Source organism: Saccopteryx bilineata, chromosome 9, assembly GCF_036850765.1.
Source record: "Saccopteryx bilineata isolate mSacBil1 chromosome 9, mSacBil1_pri_phased_curated, whole genome shotgun sequence".
Classification (NCBI taxonomy): domain Eukaryota; kingdom Metazoa; phylum Chordata; class Mammalia; order Chiroptera; family Emballonuridae; genus Saccopteryx; species Saccopteryx bilineata.
Window position 1 is genome coordinate 38,851,554 of NC_089498.1, and position 22,134 is coordinate 38,873,687.

Below are 22,134 nucleotides of genomic sequence, written 5' to 3' on the forward strand. Positions count from 1 at the left end.
CATCCAGGAGGGTCATCCTCACATAGTGGGGACTCTACTTCCAAAGCAGAGAGACCCTCAACTTCCGTGACTGGTCCGCTGGGTGTCATGGCTGTGCAATGCCCATGCGCCATCAGTGGAAAACAAAGTGACTCACCTTGGTGTCCTTCTCGTTTCCTTCCGCATGGAGGATGTAGGGGCAGCCCTCTTTCTGTGGGTTTTCTGAGACAATTCGTACCTCAACACCTGGCAGTGGGGTCCCCACAGAACCTGCAAGGAGAGGATAAACACGAGAGAAAGAAGATGGGTCAGAGGGATTCCATAGGAGAGGGCTGCACACGAGGCACACGGGTCCTGCCTGGACACCCCTCCCAGAGGACAGAAGACCTGAGAGCATGGGGCCCGCTCGGGGCATGGGCGCCCACCTCGCTGCAGCAGTCAAGCGCTTGCCGCTGCCAACAGCACGCAAGGCAAGGCTCCCAGTGCCCTAGGGAGCCTTCATGTCATCTGAGAAGGCCTCCTGGCACCCAGGGTGGGATGCTGGGGCGGCTTCCACTTGGACTGCAGCACCTGGCTGAGCGTACGGGCCCTGAAGTGTACCTGTCCAGAAAAGGCCTCAAAAGGCACTGAGCTGAAAACTGGGCGGTGAGCAAGGATCCTCATGGTGGGAGGATAATATAGCTGGCATTTTGGTTCATTTATTAGCCACCCATGGTTTGTTCAGTGTCTTCATCCCAGTTGAAGGCCCCAGTGTAGTGGGCCAGCTTATAATCAAACTTCAAACCTACAAAGGTGAGGCAGGAGGCTTGGATGTGTCCCACAGCCACTGTAATAAATGACTAAGGCGTGACAGAGGTTCCAAGATCAAACTCCCAACATCTGTGAGAATCCACTACAAGATTTCAGGGCCTTTATAATAACTGCTGGAATCAATGAGATTTGTCAGGGGATAAACAATCCCACAAGCTGGGTCAACAAACTCTCTGCAATTTTCTCAGTGTCCTGGACCCAAACTCTTCACAATGTTTGTTACATCAGCCTTGTTTTGCTAGAACAGCACCGTCCTGTCCTCCTAGGCTTGTCTTCTACATCTGAGGTCCTGGCGGTGGGGCCTGGGCTCTATCGCCCAGGTGAGCGCTCCATGTCCTGGGGGTCTCGCTCCTCAGCTTTGGGCAGAAATCTGTCATGTCGCAGCTGGAAGCAGCCAGACCAGCATTCCTCCATCTCTTTATTTTTGCTTTTAAAGAGTGTTCAAATTATGCCTGATCTCTGGTGGCGCAGTGGATAAAGCGTCGACCTGGGAACACTGAGGTTGCCGGTTCAAAACCCTGGGCTTGCCTGGTCAAGGCACATATGGGAGTTGATGCTTCCTGCTTCTCCCCCCTTTCTCTTTCTCTTTCTCTCTCACTCTCTCTCCTCTCTAAAATGAATAAATAAAAGTGTTCAAATTAAAGTGAAATCCATATAAGATAAAATTGATCACTATAAAGTGGCAATTCAGGGGCATTTAGCAGTCACAGTGTTGTGGAATCACCATCACCTGTGCCCATCAGCACTCACTCCCCCACTCCCCATTCCCCAGAACCACTAGTCCACTTTCTGTTTCTATGGGTTTGCCTGCTCTGGACTTGTCATACAAAAGGACTAGCTCGTGAATGTGGAGGTGGGTCCAAGACCAGCCCCCTCTGACCTCACAAGTTATGCTTCTCCTGCTGACAGTTCAGCCTGACCCAGGGTGCAGTCAACACCAACTCCATTCTGCACACTCTATATGGTTTCCAGCTAACCTCAGGTCATTATCTTTTCTAGATTAAATAATCCCTTTCTTTGCTGATCTCTCTGTTCAGTGACAAGTTTAACTCTTGTCGTTTAAACCAGTGGTCCCCAACCCCCCGGGCCGCAGACTGGTACTGGTCCGTGGGCCATTTGGTACCGGTCCGCAAAGAAAGAATAAATAACTTACATGATTTCCATTTTATTTATATTTAAGTTTGAACAATGTTTTATTTTTAAAAAATGACCAGATGCCCTCTGTTACATCCGTCTAAGACTCACTCTTGACGCTTGTCTCGTAAGTTCAACAATTATATTTAAAAATACCACAGTTTTTTTTTTTGTTTTTTTTTACAGAAACAGAGAAAGTCAGAGAGAGGAACAGATAGGGACAGACAGACAGGAATGGAGAGAGATGAGAAGCATCAATCATCAGTTTTTCATTGTGACACCTTAGTTGTTCATTGATTGCTTTCTCACATGTGCCTTGACCATGGGCCTTCAGCAGACCGAGTAACCCCTTGCTCAAGCCAGAGACCTTGGGTCCAAGCTGGTGAGCTTTGCTCAAACCAGATGAGCCCGCGCTCAAGTTGGCGACCTCGGGGTCTCGAACCTGGGCCCCTCTGCTTCCTAGTTCGATGCTCTATTCACTGTACCACTGCCTGGTCAGGCAAAAAAATACCACAGTTTTTACGCCAGTCGCATAATTTTATTTTGTGCATTTATCCATCCCACCCTAAAGGCCGGTCCATGAAAATATTTTCTGACATTAAACTGGTCCGTGGCCCAAAAAAGATTGGGGACCACTGGTTTAAACTGCTCCTCATGGTCTGATGAGGACTGACAGATATATCAGCAGAGTGACCAGTCAGGGCCACAGCTCTGACTCCTGGGACACCCACCCCACCCGGGCCAAGGGGTCTAAGGTCTCCCGATGTTCCCAGTCACTTGTGTTTTATAGTTAAACTTCAGCAGGCTAACCTTGGGTTTAGCCCTTAGTGACAAAAGTGTTGGTCATTATTTATAATAAATGTGTGTGTAAAAGCCACAGAACAAAGGGCACAAGGGAGAAATTGGGTGGGTAAAGCGCAGAAGAGAAAGGCAGGGCCGAGGCCATGCCGGAGGACACTCGGACAGGCCTCACTGACCTGGCCCCTGGCACTACCACAGGCCCTGTGGAGCTCTCATCATCTGTATCAGTCAGATGTTTCTTGCTGCTTAAACAAGGGTAATGCAGTGCTGGGCAGGGTGATTAGCCTGAATAAGAAGAAAACATCAAATACTGGAAATTGATTTATTATCCTCTGAGATTGGTCAGATATGATTTCTCTAAATACCTGCCAGAGATAGAGCTCCATCAACACACCTTAAGTAATCAGGCAGAATGTGATTATTTCATCAGGAGGCACTTCATCAACTTAAGCACAGAATCTGAAGCAGGACAAACCAACTCACTCAGAAATAAAAGCCTGCGCCTTGTTCCCATCCTTCTGAGGGGCCTGTCTCAGTCGTGGCTGACGCCTCTGGCCTGACTGAGCACTCAGACAGCAATGCCTCCTCGAGTATGAGCCCTCTCAGCTTACCTCCCCAGGAGGAAGGAAGCAAACCAGAGAGGTGTACTCGGGCAAGGCAGTCTTCCTGGGTCTGCCCAGGGGGCCTCAGGGCAAGGGAGGCATGTAGCTACCCCATGCCATGCCTGACCATCTGCATTGGCTGATGGGGGCGCATGTGGAGAAGCTCAAGGGCTCGGTCCCACAAGATGCCCTCCACCTTCAGTGGGTCACTTCAGTGACTGCCAGTAACAAGTGGTGTCAACCACAGCTTCTGGCCGACTTGGCTACAAATCAGAGGTTCCCACAACCTCCTCCCGAGGTTCAACAATTTGCTAGAATGGTTCACAGAACCCAAGAAAACAGTTTACTTATTAAAAGACCAGTTTCTTATAAAGCAGGGCTTTCAACCTTTTTACACTTGGGGACTGTGTAAAAGATGAAATAGAAGAATTATTTCAGGGACCGCTAAAGCAGAAATCACCCTGAGCATAAGTGAATTTGACTAAGATCATTGTGTCCATAATCTTCACACAACATCAGAGTGGTTAACTCTTTCATGGACTGGTGGTTGAAAAACACTGTAATAAAGGATATACACTCCGAAAGGCCAGATAGAAGAGATGCCAAGGTGCACCACCCACCCAGCACCTCCTGTGTTCATCAGAGGTTCCACTATGCAGGCACAATTGATTAAATCATTGACCACTTGTGATTAATTCAACCTCCAGTACCTCTCCCCTCCTAGGTGGTCAAAGTGGAGCTGAATTCCAACCCTCCATCACGTAATTGGTTCTCCTGGCAACCAGCCACATCCTTAGGGGTTTTCCAAAAATTACCTTATTAACATGAACTCAGGTGTCATTGAAGGAGGCTTGTTATAAATTTTAAAAAAGACACTTATGACCTAGGAAATTCCAAGGGTTTTAGGCTCTGTGCCAGGAATGGGGACAAAGACCAAATATATACTTCTTATCAGAAGAGGGACCTATGACTTTCCTCCTCAAATGCAAAAAAGACCAGCCTCCCCACCCTCCACCTGCCATCTTTCAATCCGTTCATTTCTCCTTTGGATATTTTTTTAAAAGGAAGAACCACACACACCACACACACACACACACACACACACACACACACACACACACACACACTATTCCTGTTCCTTTCTGCTCTGTTCAATAAGGCCTCCTCTCCCCTCTCAAAGTGAAAGTTACAAACCATTAAGAATATCTATAATGAAAGTGCTGACAGAATCTTAATTAACTGTGGCATCACAAACACAACAGCAGAGTTAAACTCTCAAGACAGAGACAATCACTCGAGTTTCAGAGCCCTATTTACACTAACTGTGAAGTCCACACAGAGAGGGGACTGAAGACAGGGTACGGCGGCCCTGCAGTTCTGGAACGCCAGCCCACCTGAGCTGCCCTGGCACAGCGGGATCACCTAGGCAGGAGCCACCCTGCACCACCTGGACAGTCACCCCTCTTAGCACCATGCGGACAATGCCCCCTCCTACCAGCACGTAGACAGCACCCCCTCCGAGCACCACGTGGACAGTGCTGCCCTCCTAGCATCCATCTGGGCAGCAGAGCTGGTTACAGTCAAATTGTGTGTCATTCTTCTGTCTCCCTTTAAAACACTTGTCTGTTTTTCCTAGATAACTTTAATTGGCCTGCAGCTCCGTCCAGCATCTGGGGAGCGAGGCTGCTCTGCAGCTAGTCCCCAGAGAGTGGAAACAGGCCGATAAGGTCCTGGAGCTCCTGTCAACACTCCACGGAGCACCACTGCAGGAGCCATTAGCGCCTCTGATCTCAACCTCCAATTAGAGCGTCATTAGGCCCAGCAGCACTCGGCCATGAATTATTCATCTTCCTTCACGATAACCGCATGGGACACAGGGAATGAAGGATCGGATCTGACCCAGAGCTTAACACACGCAAAACCTCCATCCTCACGCAGCACATCCCTCCTTTGAGGCTGACCTTGCCCTTCTGTATCCTCTCCAGGTTTTGAGAACCTTTAAACAAATCCTAGTGGGCGTTCAGGCGACCACAGGAGAAACATCCAGGGCTGTGCAGGCAGCAGAAAGGAAGGGCCTCCTGAAACAAACCCACACTGGATGCATGGGAAATCCAGGAGAGGTGGCACAGCTGTGTCCCAAGTGTGAAGGGGAAATAGGCTAATGCTCCAACACGGGTTCACAGCCTCTGGCTGGAACGAGCCCAGCCCAGGAGTCACAGTGCACAGAGAAGGCCTAAGAGGGCTTCAGGAAAACCTCTTCAACCTGCCTTCTCCAGAAATGGGGCTCGAACATGATCTTTTAGAGATTTCCATGTAGCACTCTTGAATTCAAGATCGAGGGTTACTTCATTCACTTTTTTCCAAACTAAGGAACCAGCATTACACTTGGCTATTAGAGGCTTGCTGTACAGATGACATGTGATTCCAGTGTTGAGAAAGATCACAGCCAGTCCACGTTTTGTTGTTCCATATAGTGTCTTTGAGGCCTGAGCAAGAGTTGTAGCCATAATTTAAGATTCAGAAGTTTCTGCCCAACAAACCTTGGGCTTCAGAGTTTTTGGGTTCTGCCTTCTTGGAGGGAACTGGAGGCTAAGTCACGGTGTACCTCTGTCCAAGGCAGCTGCTTTGCTGGTCCCTCTACCTTCCAAGGGTGAGCCCAACTGGGCCTTTAGGCCTCTGACCTTCCATCCCATGGATGGTCCCTCCAACACTGCCCTTTGCTCACTCTTGGCTTCCTGGCCTTGTGTTTGCTCTTATAATTGAGGCCCAGCAGGTCTCCTTTCTCCTCCTTCACACTGGGCTGTCCACTGGGCCGCTGTGCTCCAGCAAAGTGGGTGTTCCTGTCTAATGGGATGAACATCTGCCTGGTCAGGTATTCCCTCTGTGGCCGTGGGCAGGTTATATGATTTCTCAAAGTCTCAGTCTCCTCATATCTAAGGTCATCCCTATATGAAGGGCTGCTCTGGAGACAGCGTGGCAGCTTCTCATAAAGTGGGGCACAGACGTACCGTCTGACCCAGCGATCTTGCTCCCAGGCCTATACCCAGGAGAAAAAAGGCAGATGCTCACAGATAAACCTGCACACCCATGTTTACAACAGCTTTGCTGGTAACTTCCCAGAACTAGACATAATCCAATGTCCTTCAGCTTCTGGACAGGTTGATGAATGGTGGCCTGTCCACACCACAAATCCTACACGGCAATGGAAAGGGACATGTGATGACATGGATGAATCGCAGATGCATCCTGCTAAGTGAGAAAAGCCAGACCCAAAAGGCCATGTCCTGTAGGATTCATTTACATGATAGGCTAGAAAAGAACAGGATTACAGAAGGAGAAAACAGGTAAGTGCCTTCCTGGTCCTGGGGTGAAGGAGGTGCTAACCACACAAGGGAAAGCTTTTGAGGTGATAAGCCCTTCTGTATCTTGAGAGGGATGGTAGCTATATGACAACTCACATAACTGAACATGACGGGTGAATTTCACTATCTGTGCAAGATAAATAGATGTATGGATAGAATTATAGAGGTAGGATTATTTTACTTTTTCTTCTAATGAGGTATCTCTGTGTTCTTGACACACTGTGGAGGTGACTTCTCCTGAGGACTAGAGGAGGGCCGAGAACAGAACAGAGCATCTTCCTGTCTCAGGCCTTGGGCTCTGTTTGAAGGTTCCCTGTTAAGGACCTAAGATATAAAGGTCTATTTAAGTGAAAGTCAGAGTGGAAGGGAGAGCTGGACGGGAGGACCAAAAGACAAGATTCCCTGTCTAGAGCAGTGGGCCATCCAGACACAGGCAGGCCACCAGGCAAAGGTGGTGGATTCTCTCCCTCCTGCCCCTCACACCTGTCATGTCTCCTGCTGCCATTGGCCTTGTATGGCTCAGGGCACTTGGACAGGAGGCTCTCACCAGTGGCCAACCTGGTCTGGACTTAAGCAGCACCCCACTCTAGGAGACACTCTGATGAGCACATGGGTTCTGGTGGTCCACATCTTTCCCACATGCTCCCCTAGGTAACCTGGAGAAGACACCAGTATAAAGAATACCTTTCTGTTCTATCCTTAACTGGCCACTTGGGAGAAGGTGAGCATCTACAGGGAACAGGCCATGGCCATCTGGCTGGCAGCCAGAGGCGCCGTGTGTACCTGGCACTCGAGCTGCCGCGGTCAGGGGGTTGGACAGGGCCATGCCGATCTCCGTCATCCCGTACCTCTCCAGCAGGGTGTGGCCTGTGATGTTCTTCCACTTCTCCAGCACTGGCAGTGGCAGGGCGGCTGAGCCCGAAACCATCAACCTATCCGCAAACCAGAGGCAACCTTAGCTTCTGAGATGACACAATTAAAAAAAAAAAATGACTATTTTAAAATTCATGATAAAACCATAGTTGGGAGCTAAAATTTAACTTTCTTCTTTGAAAAGTATTTGTTGGGTATAATTTAGAGTGTAAATAGGTCTTCTAAAGGAATACGTAATCAAGGTAAAAGAAAAAGTAATTTTAAGGTATTTGGTGGCACTCTTTGCAAATAATTAATATGCTATTCACAAATAATTCTAAAGAACAGTAATAAGATGATTACAACAGAATTTACACTGTGAGTAAAATGCTACCAGGTCTGAGGGGTAAAGAGGGGCAGATGAGAGGAGATAGTCCCTCGCTGAGGGACATATGCAGAGGTTCCTGCATACTGTCTTGTGCTACAGGGGCTCACAATAGTGACAATGACATTTATATAGCACCTGAGAGCTCCTGAGTACTCTGGTGTACACCATGTCGCGTAAGCATTTGTGTAGAAAGGAAGAAGCTTTTGGCTCTAGTTCAAGCTAGAGAAGAAACAACTGTTGCATCTCCCGACAAGGGTGTACAAAGCTCACGAGCCCACCCCACCACAACCCAAAACGGGAGGTCTCGCTGCCTCTCTTAACCAGAAATCACCCTGGTTTCCTCTCTCTCTCTGATATAATTCCTGCCCCGGGTTCTGCAGGGTTGGGTAAAACGTGCTCCTATTCCCGTTTCTGTATTGGTGGCTGAGCACTGCACACCTCCACCAGCAACCGCCCAACCCCACAGGGGCTTGTGAGAGGGTGAGCCAGTAGGTGACAGGTAGCAGGCAACATCAGACAAGGGCTGTAGTTCCAAAATGTCTTTACAGAAGAGGAGCAAAGGAATGGTGGGAGCCAAATCATAACAATATCAAATAACTGTCTTGGATAATTGAGAATTCTCCTAGGGAAACAAAGGTGCCTTTCTTGTGTTCTTAAGGAATCAGATGCATGGAATGGTCTGGAGTGAGTCCACAGAAACACACACACAAATACACTGGAATTTTAAAATCATGTTTGTGTAGCAGCTCACTCACTGCAGTGTTGAAAGGTTGTGCTTGCCACAGACATAGTTTGAAATGTCTCTCTGCTCACACGTGTCTATCGTGCTTATGAAAACTCACAAGCTACCCATTTAGGTGTTCATTCTCAGTGGGTCACTTTTCAGTATAACAGGGAGAGGAGCCTGCTATGTCTACAGGTCCCTAAGAGAGAGCAGGGCACACTTCATGCCACTGAAGAATCCAAAAGACTTGGTGCACCTTTGTCAGGAGGGGTGTGCTGGGGCCCTGGCAGGGAGGGCTCCGAGAGCCATAGACTGGTGGAGAGAAATGACACAGTGGGAGCAGGGGGCGGGGACATGCAAATATGGGTTCAGAAAGGATGAGAAAGCAAAGGTCAAGTTCACTGTCCTCACCCTTGTCCTTCAAACTGCCACAAGACAGACAGAGACAGATAGAGAAAGCTGGATAGAATACGGATAGAGATACACATGTAAACAACTACAGATGGACAGGACCTAGATACATAGAAAACACAGAGATATAGACGACGCAGATATAAACATGTAGATATATATATATATGTATATATATATATACACACACATATATATATTTATTTATTTTTTTGACAGAGACAGAGAGAGTCAGAGAGAGGGACAGATAGGGACAGACAGGAAGGGAGAGGGATGAGAATCATCAATTCTTCGTTGCAGCATCTTAGTTGTTCATTGATTGCTTTCTCATATGTGCCTTGAGCAGGGGGCTACAGCAGAGCGACCCCTTGTTCAAGCCAGTGACCTTGGGCTCAAGCCAGTGACCATGGGGTCATGTCTATGATCCCATGTTCAAGCCAGTGACCCCATGCTCAAGCTGGTGAGCCCATGCTCAAGCCAGATGAGCCTGCACTCAAGCCAGCAACCTCGGGGTTTCGAACCTGGGTTCTCTGCATCCCAGTCTGATACTCTATCCATTGCGCCACCACCTGGTCAAGCTGTAGACATATGTTTTAAAGAAAATAAAAAACACGGCTTCTTAAAACTTAGCAAAACTGATTTATTAGAAGTTGTATTTGCTGATCTTTAAGACTTTCTGGATTGGAAGATGAACTATTTCCATTTACCTGATCTTTTCTTCACAAACTGCACGCACGAAATCCTGGACATGTGGCTGGGTAAAATGCTGGTCATAATAATCCATCAGCTTGGTGTATATTGTAGGGACAGCCATAAACACATTAACTCGTGGAGTTTCAGAACTTAAGAACTTTTCCCAAACCTAAGAAGAAAAAAGAAAGTATAGAGCAAAAAGCCTAGAAAACATGCACATATATGGAAGTCCTCTCCTTTTCTGACATGGCAAAGGGTCTATAAGCAGCTCCCACCTAAAAAGGCATCTTGCTTTTATAGGATGACAATGCCTCTGGCCATTCCCATAGAAGTCACCCTGTGCTGGGACACTTGCGTCTGACCTTTGGAACAACCTGTAAGGAGGGAGAGGGTTGAGAGAGAAGTGCAGAGACAGACAAGGTTCCAGCTTCGGATCTGCCATCAGGAGATATGTGGCACCTCAGACTCTTTCAAGTGGCCACGGTGAGCCCGAGAGTTGGTACAATGCCTGCCACAGATGAGCACAGGACAGATATTGAAAGGATGGCATCTTCTGTCTTATTGGAAAAGTCAAGTGAATTTTGTGTTTTACTCCATAATAAATGTTTCTTGTTTTAGTATAAAGATGCTTCAAGTTTCTCACCAGGTGAAGTGCTTGTGTGTTACTCCTAATCTTCAAGAAAAGCTGGCGTTACACTCATTCTGTGATTCCCTTTACTACAGTGTTACTGTGTAAGCCCATGGTAAGACAGACAGTTTATGGTGTAGGGAGCCCCGTATACTGAACACAGACATAACTCGCCCCTATGACATTTGCAACTTGGGATAAATGAAAACTAATGTTGCAGTCCAGTCCTAACGCACTCTAGCTCCTAACTGGATGGCAGTAATTAGCTCCTCACCTTAGCTGCTAGACAGAAGAAAGGCAAGCTTCTCTGTGGAAAAAAATATTATTCTTTTAAAGATAATGACTGGGCCCTGGCTGATGGTTCAGTGGATAGAGTGTTGGCCTAGCATCTGGATGTCCCAGGTTTGCAGACATAACCATCTGCTTCTCCCGCTCTCTCTCTCTCTCTCTCCTTTCTCCCTATTCCCCTCCCACAGCCAGTGGCTCAACTGGTTCAAGCATGGCCCCAGGCACTGAAGATAGCCCCACTGGAGCACATTAGACTCAGACACTAAAAATAGTTTGGTACTCAAGCACTGGCCCTAGATGAGGTTGCCTGGTGGGTCCCGGTTGGGGCATATGTGGGAGTTTGTCTCACTATCTTCCCTCCTCTCACCTAAAAAATCAACCAGTCAATCAATCAATTGATCAATCAACTAATAAAGACAATGACTGGCATCCACCCCACCCCAAATTACAAAGCATGTAAGGAAACAGAAAAATGAGACCCATGATTAAGGGGAAAAGTCAGAAGTGGGCCTTCAGAAGATCCAGATGTTGGAATTAACTGACAAGGAGTTTAAAATGATTAGAATAAATAGACTAAGAAATGTAGAAGATGAACACAATGCAGGATAATCAAGGATTTCATCAGAGAAGTAGATTTGCAAAAAAGAACCATTATAATACTGGAAAAGATATTATCTGAAATCAAGAATTCATTGGATAGACTTAACAGAGTAGATATTGCAGAAAAAAAGCTAAAGAAGTGAAACATGAGTCAATGGAAATGATCTAAACTGAGTATAGATAGGAAAGAAAAGAAAAAAGAAATAGAGTGTGAGCAACTGTGGGAAAACAAGAAATAATCTAACATACTGTAACTATAACCCTAGAAGAGGAAAACAGAGAAGGGCTAAATAACTGGAGAGATACTCCATGTCTGTGGATTGAAAGACGTAATACTGTTAAGATGGCATTTCTCCCCAAACTGAACTATAGCTTCACTCATTCCACCCCGCAACACCAGCAAGCTCTTTTGCAGAAATTGACAAGCTGACTCTACAATTTTCATGGAAAGGCAAAGGACCCAGGGACAGTAAAACAAATGTGGACAGGAAAAATAAAGATGGAGGGCTCAAACTTCCTACTCTGAAGCAACAGTGATCAATGCAGTGTGATGCTAGAACTGGACACAAAGATCAATGGGACCGATGAGGGGTCAGAAATAAACCAATACATTGATGGCCAATTGATTTTTGATAAAAGAGCCAAGTAATTTCAATGGGTGAAAGAATAACCTTTTTAACAAACTGCTGAGACAACTGAAATCCACAGGCAAAAAGATGAATTTTAGACTTTTACCTCCCCATGCACAAAAGTGAACCCAAAGACGGTCACGGACCTAAATGTATGAGCTAAAAACTATAAAACTCCTAGGAAAAAACATAGAAGAAAATCTTCATAACCTTTGGTTAGGCAGAGATTTCTTCGCTATGATACCAAAAGCATGATCTATGAAATTTAAAAAACTGATAAAATAGATTTTATCAAATAAAAAAAAAAGTGTGTTTCAAAAGATACCATTAAGAAAATGAGAAGACAAGCCAGTCCGGGAGAAAATATTTGTAAACCATATATCTGATAAAGGACTTGTGCCCAGAGTCTGTAAAGAACCCTTACAACTCGCAATAAGAAGACAACTAACCCAACTTAATATGGGTCAAAGATCTGAATGGACAGTTCACCAAAGATCTACGGATACAAATAAGACCACAAAAAATGCTCAACATTATTAGTCGTTAGGGAAATACAAATGAAAACCACAATATCCACTATAATAATAATAATTTTAAAAAAACCCACCAATAACCAAGTGTTAGTGAGGATGTGGAAGAAACATACCTGGTGAAAATATAAACAATACAGCACTTTGGAAAACAGTTTGGTAAAGATTCGTAAAACATTAAACATAACTTAACCAGACAGCAATTCTCTTCCCACACATCTATGGAAGGTAAATGAAAACATGTCCACACAAGAATTTGTATGCAATTTTTCAAAGCGGCAGTATTTTTATTTTTTATTTTTGTACTTTTCTGAAGCTGGAAACGGGGAGAGACAGTCAGACAGACTCCCGCATGCACCCGACCGGGATCCACCCGGTACGCCCACCAGGGGGCAACGCTCTGCCCACCAGGGGGAGATGCTCTGCCCCTCCGGGGCGTTGCTCTGTCGCGACCAGAGCCACTCTAGTGCCTGGGGCAGAGGCCAAGGAGCCATCCCCAGTGCCAGGGCCATCTTTGCTCCAATGGAGCCTTGGCTGTGGGAGGGGAAGAGAGACAGAGAGGAAGGGGAGGGGGAGGGGTGGAGAAGCAGATGGGCGCTTCTCCTGTGTGCCCTGGCCGGGAATCGAACCCGAGACCCCTGTACACCAGGCCGACGTTCTACCACTGAGCCAAACGGCCAGGGCCAAAGCGGCAGTATTTTTAATAAACAAAACTGGAAGTGATTCAAATGCCCATCAAATGGTAAATGGGTGAACAAAATGTAGTACGGCCACATATGTGAAGTTATTCAGGAACAAAAGGAACAAACTACTGATACACATAGTACAACATGGATGAAACTCAAAGATATTTTGCAGAATGAAAGAAGCCAGACACAAAAGACTACATATTATATGATTCCATTTATATGCAAGGTCCAGGAAAGGAAAAGCTACCAGGAGAGAAGGCAGACAGTGGTTGCCAGGGGCTGGGAGTGGGGGCAGGAATTGAGATAATGGTTGCACAACTCTTGAAATCACTTACAATAGGTGAATTTTATGGTATGTGAAGTACATCTGGAAAACTACATCTCCCCAAAAGGAAAAATGCAGTGAGAACACTTTCAGTGAAATAAGCTGAGTGTGCCATCAGCAGAGCTGCACTATAAGAACTAGCAAGAAAAGGGCTTCAGGCTGAAGGGAAACTACCCAAGAGGGAAGCTCAGATCTGAAGGAACAAATGAAGAGCACCAGGAAAGGAAATACATGGCTAATTAAAAAAAAAAAAAGACTCCTGGCTATTTAAAGCAACAATAACAGCAGTGGATCATGAAACTAAAGGAAGAAAATAATAAAGAACAGAAGTTAATGGAATAGAAAGCACAAGTGCATTAGAGAAAATCAACAAAGTTGGTTCTTTGAAAAGATTAATAAAATTGATAAACAGAGCTCTACAACAAGAATGATCAAGAAAAAGAATAAAAGCATAAACTATAATAACAGACATTTAAAGAAGACATCACTACAAATCCTAGAGACATTAAAAGGATGAGAGAAATTATAAAACAACTTTATGCAAATAAATTTGACATTTTTAACAAAATAAACAGTTTTCTTTAAAAACAAAAACTAATCAAAATTTGACACAAGAAACAAAAAAGAAAATAATATAAGTACTATATCTATTAAAGAAACTGACTCCTGGCCCTGGCTGGTTGGCTCAGTGGGAGAGTGTCAACCCTGTGTGTGGAAGTCCTGGGTTCGATTCCTGGTCAGGGCACACAGGAGAAGTGCTCACCTGCTTTTCTCCCACTCCCCCATCTCTCTCTCTCTCTCTCTCTCTCTCTCTCTCTTTCCCTCCCACAGCCATAGCTCGACTGGTTTGAGCTGAGTTGACCCTGGGCACCAAGGATGGCTCTGTGTAGCTTCCACTTCAGGTGCTAAAAATAGCTCAGTTGTGGAGCCATGGCCCTAGATGGGCACAGCATTGCCAGGAGGGGGCTTGCAGGGTAGATCTCAGTTGGATGCATATGGAAGTCTGTCTATCTCCCCTCCTCTTACAAGAAAGAAAGAAAGAAAGAAAGAAAGGAAAGAAGGAAGGAAGGAAGGAAGGAAGGAGGGGAGAGAGAGAGGGAGTGAGGGAGGGAGGGAGGGAGGAAGGAAGGGAGGGGAAGAGAGAGAGAGAGAGAGAGAGAGAGAAATAAATTAACTAATTGACTCCTTAATTTAAAACCTACATGGAAAGGTCCAGTCGAGATGGCACCAAGGGTGACTTCTACTAAACATCTAAGGAGAGAGTACTGTCAGCTCTACACAAACGTTCCCAGAGACAGGAAAAGAGAAGCACGGCCAAACTCCTTTCCGAAGTAAGCATGACCCCGTGCAGAAGCTGTGCATGGATGCCACAGGAAAACTACAGACCTATGTTCCTTGTAAACACTGATACAAACTCCATGAAAACATTAGCAAATCAAGCCCAGCAATCTATAAAAAGGATGAACACCTTACAACCAAGGAAGTTTATTGAAGGATCACAAGATCAGGAAATTAGAAACATTAAAACCTTTAACCAGTGTGACTAACCACATGAACAGAATAAGAGAAATAAATAAAGAATAAATAAATAAAGGGGGAAAACTTTATATGATATGATCATCTCCACAGATAAAGAAAAATGACATAATACTATTCGACTCACTCTACAATAGAAACACACTAACATATAGTATCTACAAATACCACAGCTCACATCAGACTTCATAGGAAAACATCAATGCTTTCCCTAAGACTGAGAAGTCAGTGATCTCTACCATTACCATTCCTAAATTACTTTTATCAAAATTAAAAATTCTCTTTATCAAAAGACACTGTTAAAAAGTGAAACAATGGCCTGCCCTGGGTTGGTGCAGGGGATAAGGCATCGACCTGGAACGCTGAGGTTGCCAGTTCAAAACCTTGGGCTTGCCTGGTCAAGGCACATATGGGAGTTGATGCTCCTGCTCCTCCTCCTCCACCTTTCTCTCTCTCTACAAATCAATAAATAAAATATTTTTTTTAAAGTATAGATTTTCTTTTTCTTTTAAGACTTTATTTATTTTAGAGAGGAGAGAGAGAGAGGGGAGCAGGAAGCATCAACTCCCATATGTGCCTTGACTAGGCAAGCCCAGGGTTTTGAACCGGCGACCTCAGTGTTTCAGTTTGATGCTTTATCTATCCACTGTGCCACCACAAGTCAGGTACAATAAATAAAATCTTTAAAAAAAAAAAAAGTCAAACTACAAACCAGAGACTGGGGAGAAAGATTTATAAAACCTATTTCTGACAAAGACCTTTTATCTGCAATACATAAAGAACAACACCTATAGATTAATAATAAAAGAAACATGACCCAATTTATAAATGGACAACAGACCTGAAGAGGCATTTCATATTAGAAAATCTTTGAATGACCAATAAGTATATGAAAAGTACTCAACATCATTAGTCATCAGAGGAATGCAAATTTTAATGATAATGAGGCAGCATTCATTACACACCCACTAGGATGACTGAAATTTAAAAAGCCTGACACTGCCCAGTATTGGAAAAGGTGGGGAGCACCCACACTTTTGCTGCTGACGGAGCACAGAATAGATGACCACTTTGGAAATGGCTTGGTAGTTTCTTATAAAGTTACATAGACGACCCTGTGACCCAATAATTCTACTCCTGGGTATTTACTCAAAAGAAAACAGCCTGACCAGGTGGTGGTGCAGTGGATAAAGCATTGGGCTGGGATGTAGAGGACCCAAGAACAAAACCCTGAGGTCACTGGCCTGAGCCGGGCTCATCCAGCTTAAGCGCAGGCTCCCCAGCTTGAGTTTGGGGTCACTGGCTTAAGCATGGGATTATAGATATGACTGCATGGTCGATGGCTTGACCCCATGATCGCTGGCTTGAGCAAGGGGTCACTTGTTCTGCTGTAGTGCCCTGGTCAAGGCACATATGAGAAAGCAATCAATGAGCAACTAAGGAGACTAAGGAGCTGCAATGAAGAATTAATGCTTCTCATCTCTCTCCCTTTCTGTCTGTCCCTATCTGTCTCTCTCTCTCTCTCTCTCTCTCTGTCTCTGTCACACACAAAAAAGAAATAAAAACATACATTGGCAAAAAGGCTTATATGAGAATGTTCCTGAAAGCTTTATTTATAAAGCAAAAAAACGTAAACAACTCAAATGTCCATCAACAGGAGAATGGATGAACAGTGGGCTACTTGGTGATGAAAAGGAACTAACTGCTGACACAGGTAAAATCGCAAACCTACTTTGCTCAGCAAAAGAAGTGAGACCATGTACAAATGCTATGGATCTATCGTATGTGAAGTTCAAGAGGAGATAAGCTAACTTATAGCCACAGAAATCAGAAGAGGGGAGGAGGACTGGAAAGTCGTGAGAGAACTTCTCGGGTGTGGGAAAGTCTTCTACCTCGACCTGGGTGTGTATCATACAGGTGTAGTAATCAGAACAGACTAAATCACACATTCAGATCCATGCATTTTACTGCATGTGCACTATACCTCAATGAAAGGAAGTGAAATCACAGCCCTCTGAGTGGCTAAAACTGATAAGACTAACTGCAGGTGGAGTGCGGATACCTAGAGCGTCCACACACTGCTGGTTGGAGTATAACACAAGCAGCTACTTTGGAGAACCTTTTGGCTGTTCAACCAAAAGTAAATTTACATCCAGCCTAGCTGGTAGCTAGCAAGCACAGTAGGCACAGATCTGAGAGAAACGTTTGCAGAAAGATCTGTACGAGAGTGTTTATAGCAGCCTCATTCGTAATATCCCCAAACTGGACACATGCCAACGTCCTTCAATGGCAGAATGGATAAACAGTAGCCTTTCATACAAACAACACGATTCAACACAGCAACGCAAAAAAGAAATTACAACTGGTGTAATGCAAGAAAAAAACCTTAAAATAGTATGATGAACTAAAAAGTGCAGAGGAACACATACTGTCAAGACCATATCCATGAAGAACATGAAAAACTTGTAAAAAGAACATATAATGACAGAAGCCAGACACGTGTTACCTCTGGGTGTGTGGAGGGGTGGGGTACTGATGAGAAAGGCCATGAGGGAACATTTTGGGGTGATATGAGTGTTATATAGATGTATACATAGATATAAATGCATCAGCAGCATATTTAATGTTCATGCATTTACTGTATGTAAATCATACCTCAATTAAAATAAAAGAAGCATGACAATATTTCCCATTTTATAAACCCAATGAAGTAACAGCTCAAGGTAGGAAGCATTAGTTGGTGCGGTTATCACAGAATGAATGACGACCAAGCAAATGTGTCCCTGTCAGAGCAACATGAACACCAGCTCTCAAGTCTCCTCGCCACCAAAACAAAATCAAACCCCAAGTTTTACCATGCACTAGATCAAATTACCAAGTTTCAGAAAATACAGGGGTTAGAAACACGTTAAATGCTACCACAAGGATGCAGTCTACAAAACCAGACTATGCGAAAGTCCACAGGAGAAACAGCCGGGTTTCTTAAGAAAATAAATAAATAAATAAATAAATAAATAAATAAATAAATAAATAAAAGGGCAAGGAAAAGACTGGGGGAGACCTGCCCATAAAGCAACAGAAGCAGCATGTATTAACCATATCTTACCCAAGCTCAAGGCAGGGATTACTTCAATCTAATTGAAACAGCGTAAGAAATGAGGGGACATTGATAGAAATAATAATGATGGTGATATGTGATATTAAGGAGTTCTTTATTCATGTATTCCCAACCAGGACACAGTCCAACATCCCTCAGTGGGAGAATGGATTACTTCATTGTGTCACTAACTCTAAGAAAAAGCACCCTTACCTTTCAGAGATGTTAAAATGATATGTTTGGGATTCATTTGAAAATAATCCTGAGCTTGGAAAAGATGTTTCTAGATGAAACAAGAACCGCTCTGAATTAATCAGAGCCGAAGCTGGATGATGACATATGGTATTTATATCTCTTGTTGATATCTAAAACATTGCATTACTTAAAAAGTTTTAAGACTACAATGCAGAAAGGGGTTAGAAACGGTTATCTCTCTAAGGGCCCTTAAAACACATATTCTATAATTCTTTACAGGCAAAGAAGTGAGCTAAATATTATTTATGAGAAAAATATTAACAACTTGTGTTAAAGCAATGTACATTTGGAATGATGGAGGGGTTCATTTCTGTTAACACCACCCCCACTTCTCTACTGCTGAGTAGATAGAAAATCAGTATGTACAGAAATAAGAAGTGGAGATTTAAAAAAAAAAATTGTGGTCATGAAGCGCCCTTTCCTACAATTATGCTTCTTCCTATGCCAAGTAGAGAGGAAATAAAACCCAGTGGCTCAGGATCACCGTGCACTAAGCAGTGGTCCCGCAGTGAGAACAAGACGCCGGGAATCCAGACCTTAGCAAATCCACAAGGATGGATCCACTGACAGGCTGCCCTCACTGCCCAGGAGCGGCTATGACCTTGACAAAGTCCTTCAGCTCTGTCTTCTCACAACATGATATTAAGTTGAACTAAATACCTCAGGTCCCTTCCAAGCTCTGGAATGCAGAGTTGCTGGAAACTGTGTGGCATTCTACTTTCCACTGGCTTACAGAGAAATGCAGGTTGGTGGCCACCCGTCACCAGGGAAGGCGTGGGTTCTGGGGGGAGCGTGGCCGAGTGGACACATTAGACACCACTTGGGCTTCCTGAGAGCATTGGTATCCTGATCTGGCTGAGGAGGGCAGCCTCAGGGCCCCCATCTCCTTCTTACTCACTACAGCATTTAGAGGTGAATAGATGGGTTGCATTTAGTGTGGCGGGGACATGTGTGCAGACCCCGCCACCATCAAGTCCTGACAACACCATCACCGTACCTTGTTCCTTACTCCATTCCCCAAGGGCTCACCTGCTACCATGAGCACTTGGACAAGAGGGCATCAGACGGCAGAGAATTAAACCGCACACATCCCAGGTGAGGCATGTGCCCGGCATGGTAGGAAGAACGGGCCTCATGAGCCCTCCGTCTACTATCCTGGCGAGGCCTCCACCGTCCGCACACGTGGTCCCACCCAGGCTTCCCACAGCCAGCCCAATGAAGGATGCTAATTGGTCCTATGGTCCTCGAAGCAGACATCTGACCCTGGCACAGAGACAGCCACCCGAGAACCGTCTGTAGCTGAAAAGCCCTCCCCATTCTTAGATTCACTTAAAGCAGCAGAGGGTAGCTGCTGTACTGAAGTAGATATCTCAAACAGCCACATTCCTCCTCCATGTTGTTCCAACACATCCATAACTTAAAAATTAGAGCTCTGAGGAATCCCTCTCCAGGCCCTGCATTTCACTAGTGAAAATACTTCTACCTGCTCTGATGTGAGCTGTCCTGACAAGAACAAACATCAATTCCCACACCAGGCTGCAGGTAGTCAGGGTCCTGCTAGACATCGGATGTGAGGGGTCCGGGCACCTCTTTTACTGACCATCTCCCCAGTGTGATCCTGCTTTGCAGCCCGGACTGGGAATCCGGGTTCAGATCCCAACCGGCAGTTCCGCCGTGCCGAGCAAAAGCAGGGATGGGACTGACTGCAGGTGAGAAACTTCAACAGACACTTAGCCAGCTCAAAGCAACGACCCCACAGATCAAACCATCACCCATTTTTTGGTAATTCAACACAACACACAGAAAGGGGTTCTTGTTCTTGTACTCTGGCCAAAGTTGGCAACAAGGAAGGACACTCCACAGTGGAAAGCTGGAGATGGGTAAACAGCAGCCCGTCTGGCTCCTAAGGCTGTAAGCACCCCCTGCCCAGTGACCCCATACTGTGGATCAGATTTGAGGGGCTGAGAGCACACCCTGCCTAGTGACCCCATAATATGGATTCAATCTATGCGGCCAGTATAGCATAATGTTCTTTGCTTCCCTTCCCCAAACTCTGCCTGTACCTTGGTACACACATTGCCTGAAAACACTCCTCCCTACCCACTTCTACAAGATCCAATTTCTCTGATCCCAGAATAAACTCTTTCTGGGGCCAGAGTTCAGCCAAAACAACATGTTTAACCATTGGAAATGGTGTCCTGAGCAGCGTGCTGGCCTCACCAGAATGCACTGGTGGTTTCCCCAGCCACCTGTCCAGTAGAGCCCCTGCCCTGAGCAGGTACCCAGCAGGTCAACCCAGAGAAGCAAGCACCAGCTCGTGGTCCCGCCTTGATTTAGTGCTCCTGCTGCTGGAGCCCGAGGAAGTCGGCCAGAGCACAGTCACCTGAGAAGAAATTGATCGAGACTCTGAACAGCTCATCAACAGCCAGACTTTGTTCTTCAAGGGTAACATCGGGCAGTTCACCCATCCATCTTCCCACCCATCCTCCAAGTCACTGTCACCTCATCAGTCAGCCTCGTAGGACGTGACAGACTGTCAAGCTCGTGTTTTGTTCAGCAGTATGACTTGAGGACCCTGGGATCCATGACCACTGCAGGTTTCTGATCACTCCACACCACTGCTTTACACAAATTTCTCAAATACAAGCTTAAACAAAATCCCAGTATTTAATAATGTTGAAAGCAGGATTTTACTAATATAAGTTACTAAATTCACAAAATCCTGAAATTCAAGGTTGCAATCTTTTATCAACCACCACAGCAAATTTGTTTCGGTATTTAGCTCGGCTGCGCAGTTTTGAGAAACTCTCAGCACCGAGAACCACAGAGATCTGAGTTTTGACCCTCCTTGCAAGGTGTCCTAGTGGCCTCTTGTCCCCAGCACCTCCACAGAAGGAGCATCCCTGCTCAGAACGGACCAGGCTTGGTGGGTAAGGCACCCATTCGCTTCCAGGCCCTCAGCTTGGGCCCCTGTGGAGAGGTGGAGAGTGTCCAGGAGGCCAAGGACACACAAAACCTGGAGCTCTGCAAGCAGACGTGAGAACCCTGAAGGTCCCTCCTCCCCCAGTGGTGAGTGCTTACTTGTCCAAAATGTATTCTCATTTTTACAACATCTAAGCTACATAGTATATATTCAACAAAGTGAATTCCATCAAGCTTTAAACCAGCAAGTCTCTTCAGAGGGTGGAACACCCAGGATGGCAGGTGGGGCCTCCCACACACCGAGGGTGAGGCACTCTACCATGTTTCCCACTACCATGTGAACTCTGCCACAGCAAGGACACTGATGAGCCGTCCATGAGACCATCCACGGTCACAGCCCATGAGCGCAAGAGGCCGGACCCTGCTGTCCTGGCCACAAACTCAGAGTTTTGCAGAGAAATTTATTGCTTTAAAGGACTCTGATAATGAGCTTTAAGTACACAATTGTGTGACACTGTATCTTTTTATGCTCTGATTTCAGAGGAGTTGATAGAGTAAAACTTCATTGAACAAATAATCTTTCCGCTAAGTGATATAAGGGCCTTTCTCCCCACATGCCTGTTGTGTAAATCATATTTAAATAAAGCAAGACAGCCGTAGAGAGGGTTTTGACCTTGTCACCCACCAACGTGTTCTCAGGGTCCACGCTGCCAGTGGGGCAGCCAGAGGCTCAGGAGCCCATGCATCATGTTGGTGGTCATCCGCTCATCCATTCATTCACTAACACTGACCCTTTGATGCCCTAGGGGTCGACCTTCTAGGGGAAGAGGGGAGATGACTGTCCCTGGCTTCAAGGTGGTAAGTGCTATGATAAACAGT

The 22,134-nt window shown here is 45.5% G+C and overlaps 1 protein-coding gene across 2 annotated transcripts in view; it reads right to left on the reverse strand.

The window, feature by feature from the left end:
* ACSF3 (acyl-CoA synthetase family member 3) overlaps positions 1-22,134 on the reverse strand; it is an 82,194-nt gene that overhangs the window by 45,454 nt on the left and 14,606 nt on the right. For both annotated transcript variants that reach the window (XR_010727118.1, XM_066243441.1), the window contains exons 4-6: positions 9,771-9,925; positions 7,472-7,620; positions 137-249 (exon numbers count right to left, since the gene is read on the reverse strand). Coding sequence is in view for 1 of the 2 variants with exons in the window: in XM_066243441.1 (XP_066099538.1) it covers positions 137-249; positions 7,472-7,620; positions 9,771-9,925 (417 nt within the window). In the remaining variant the exon portion in view is untranslated. The remainder of the gene's footprint in view (positions 1-136; positions 250-7,471; positions 7,621-9,770; positions 9,926-22,134) is intronic.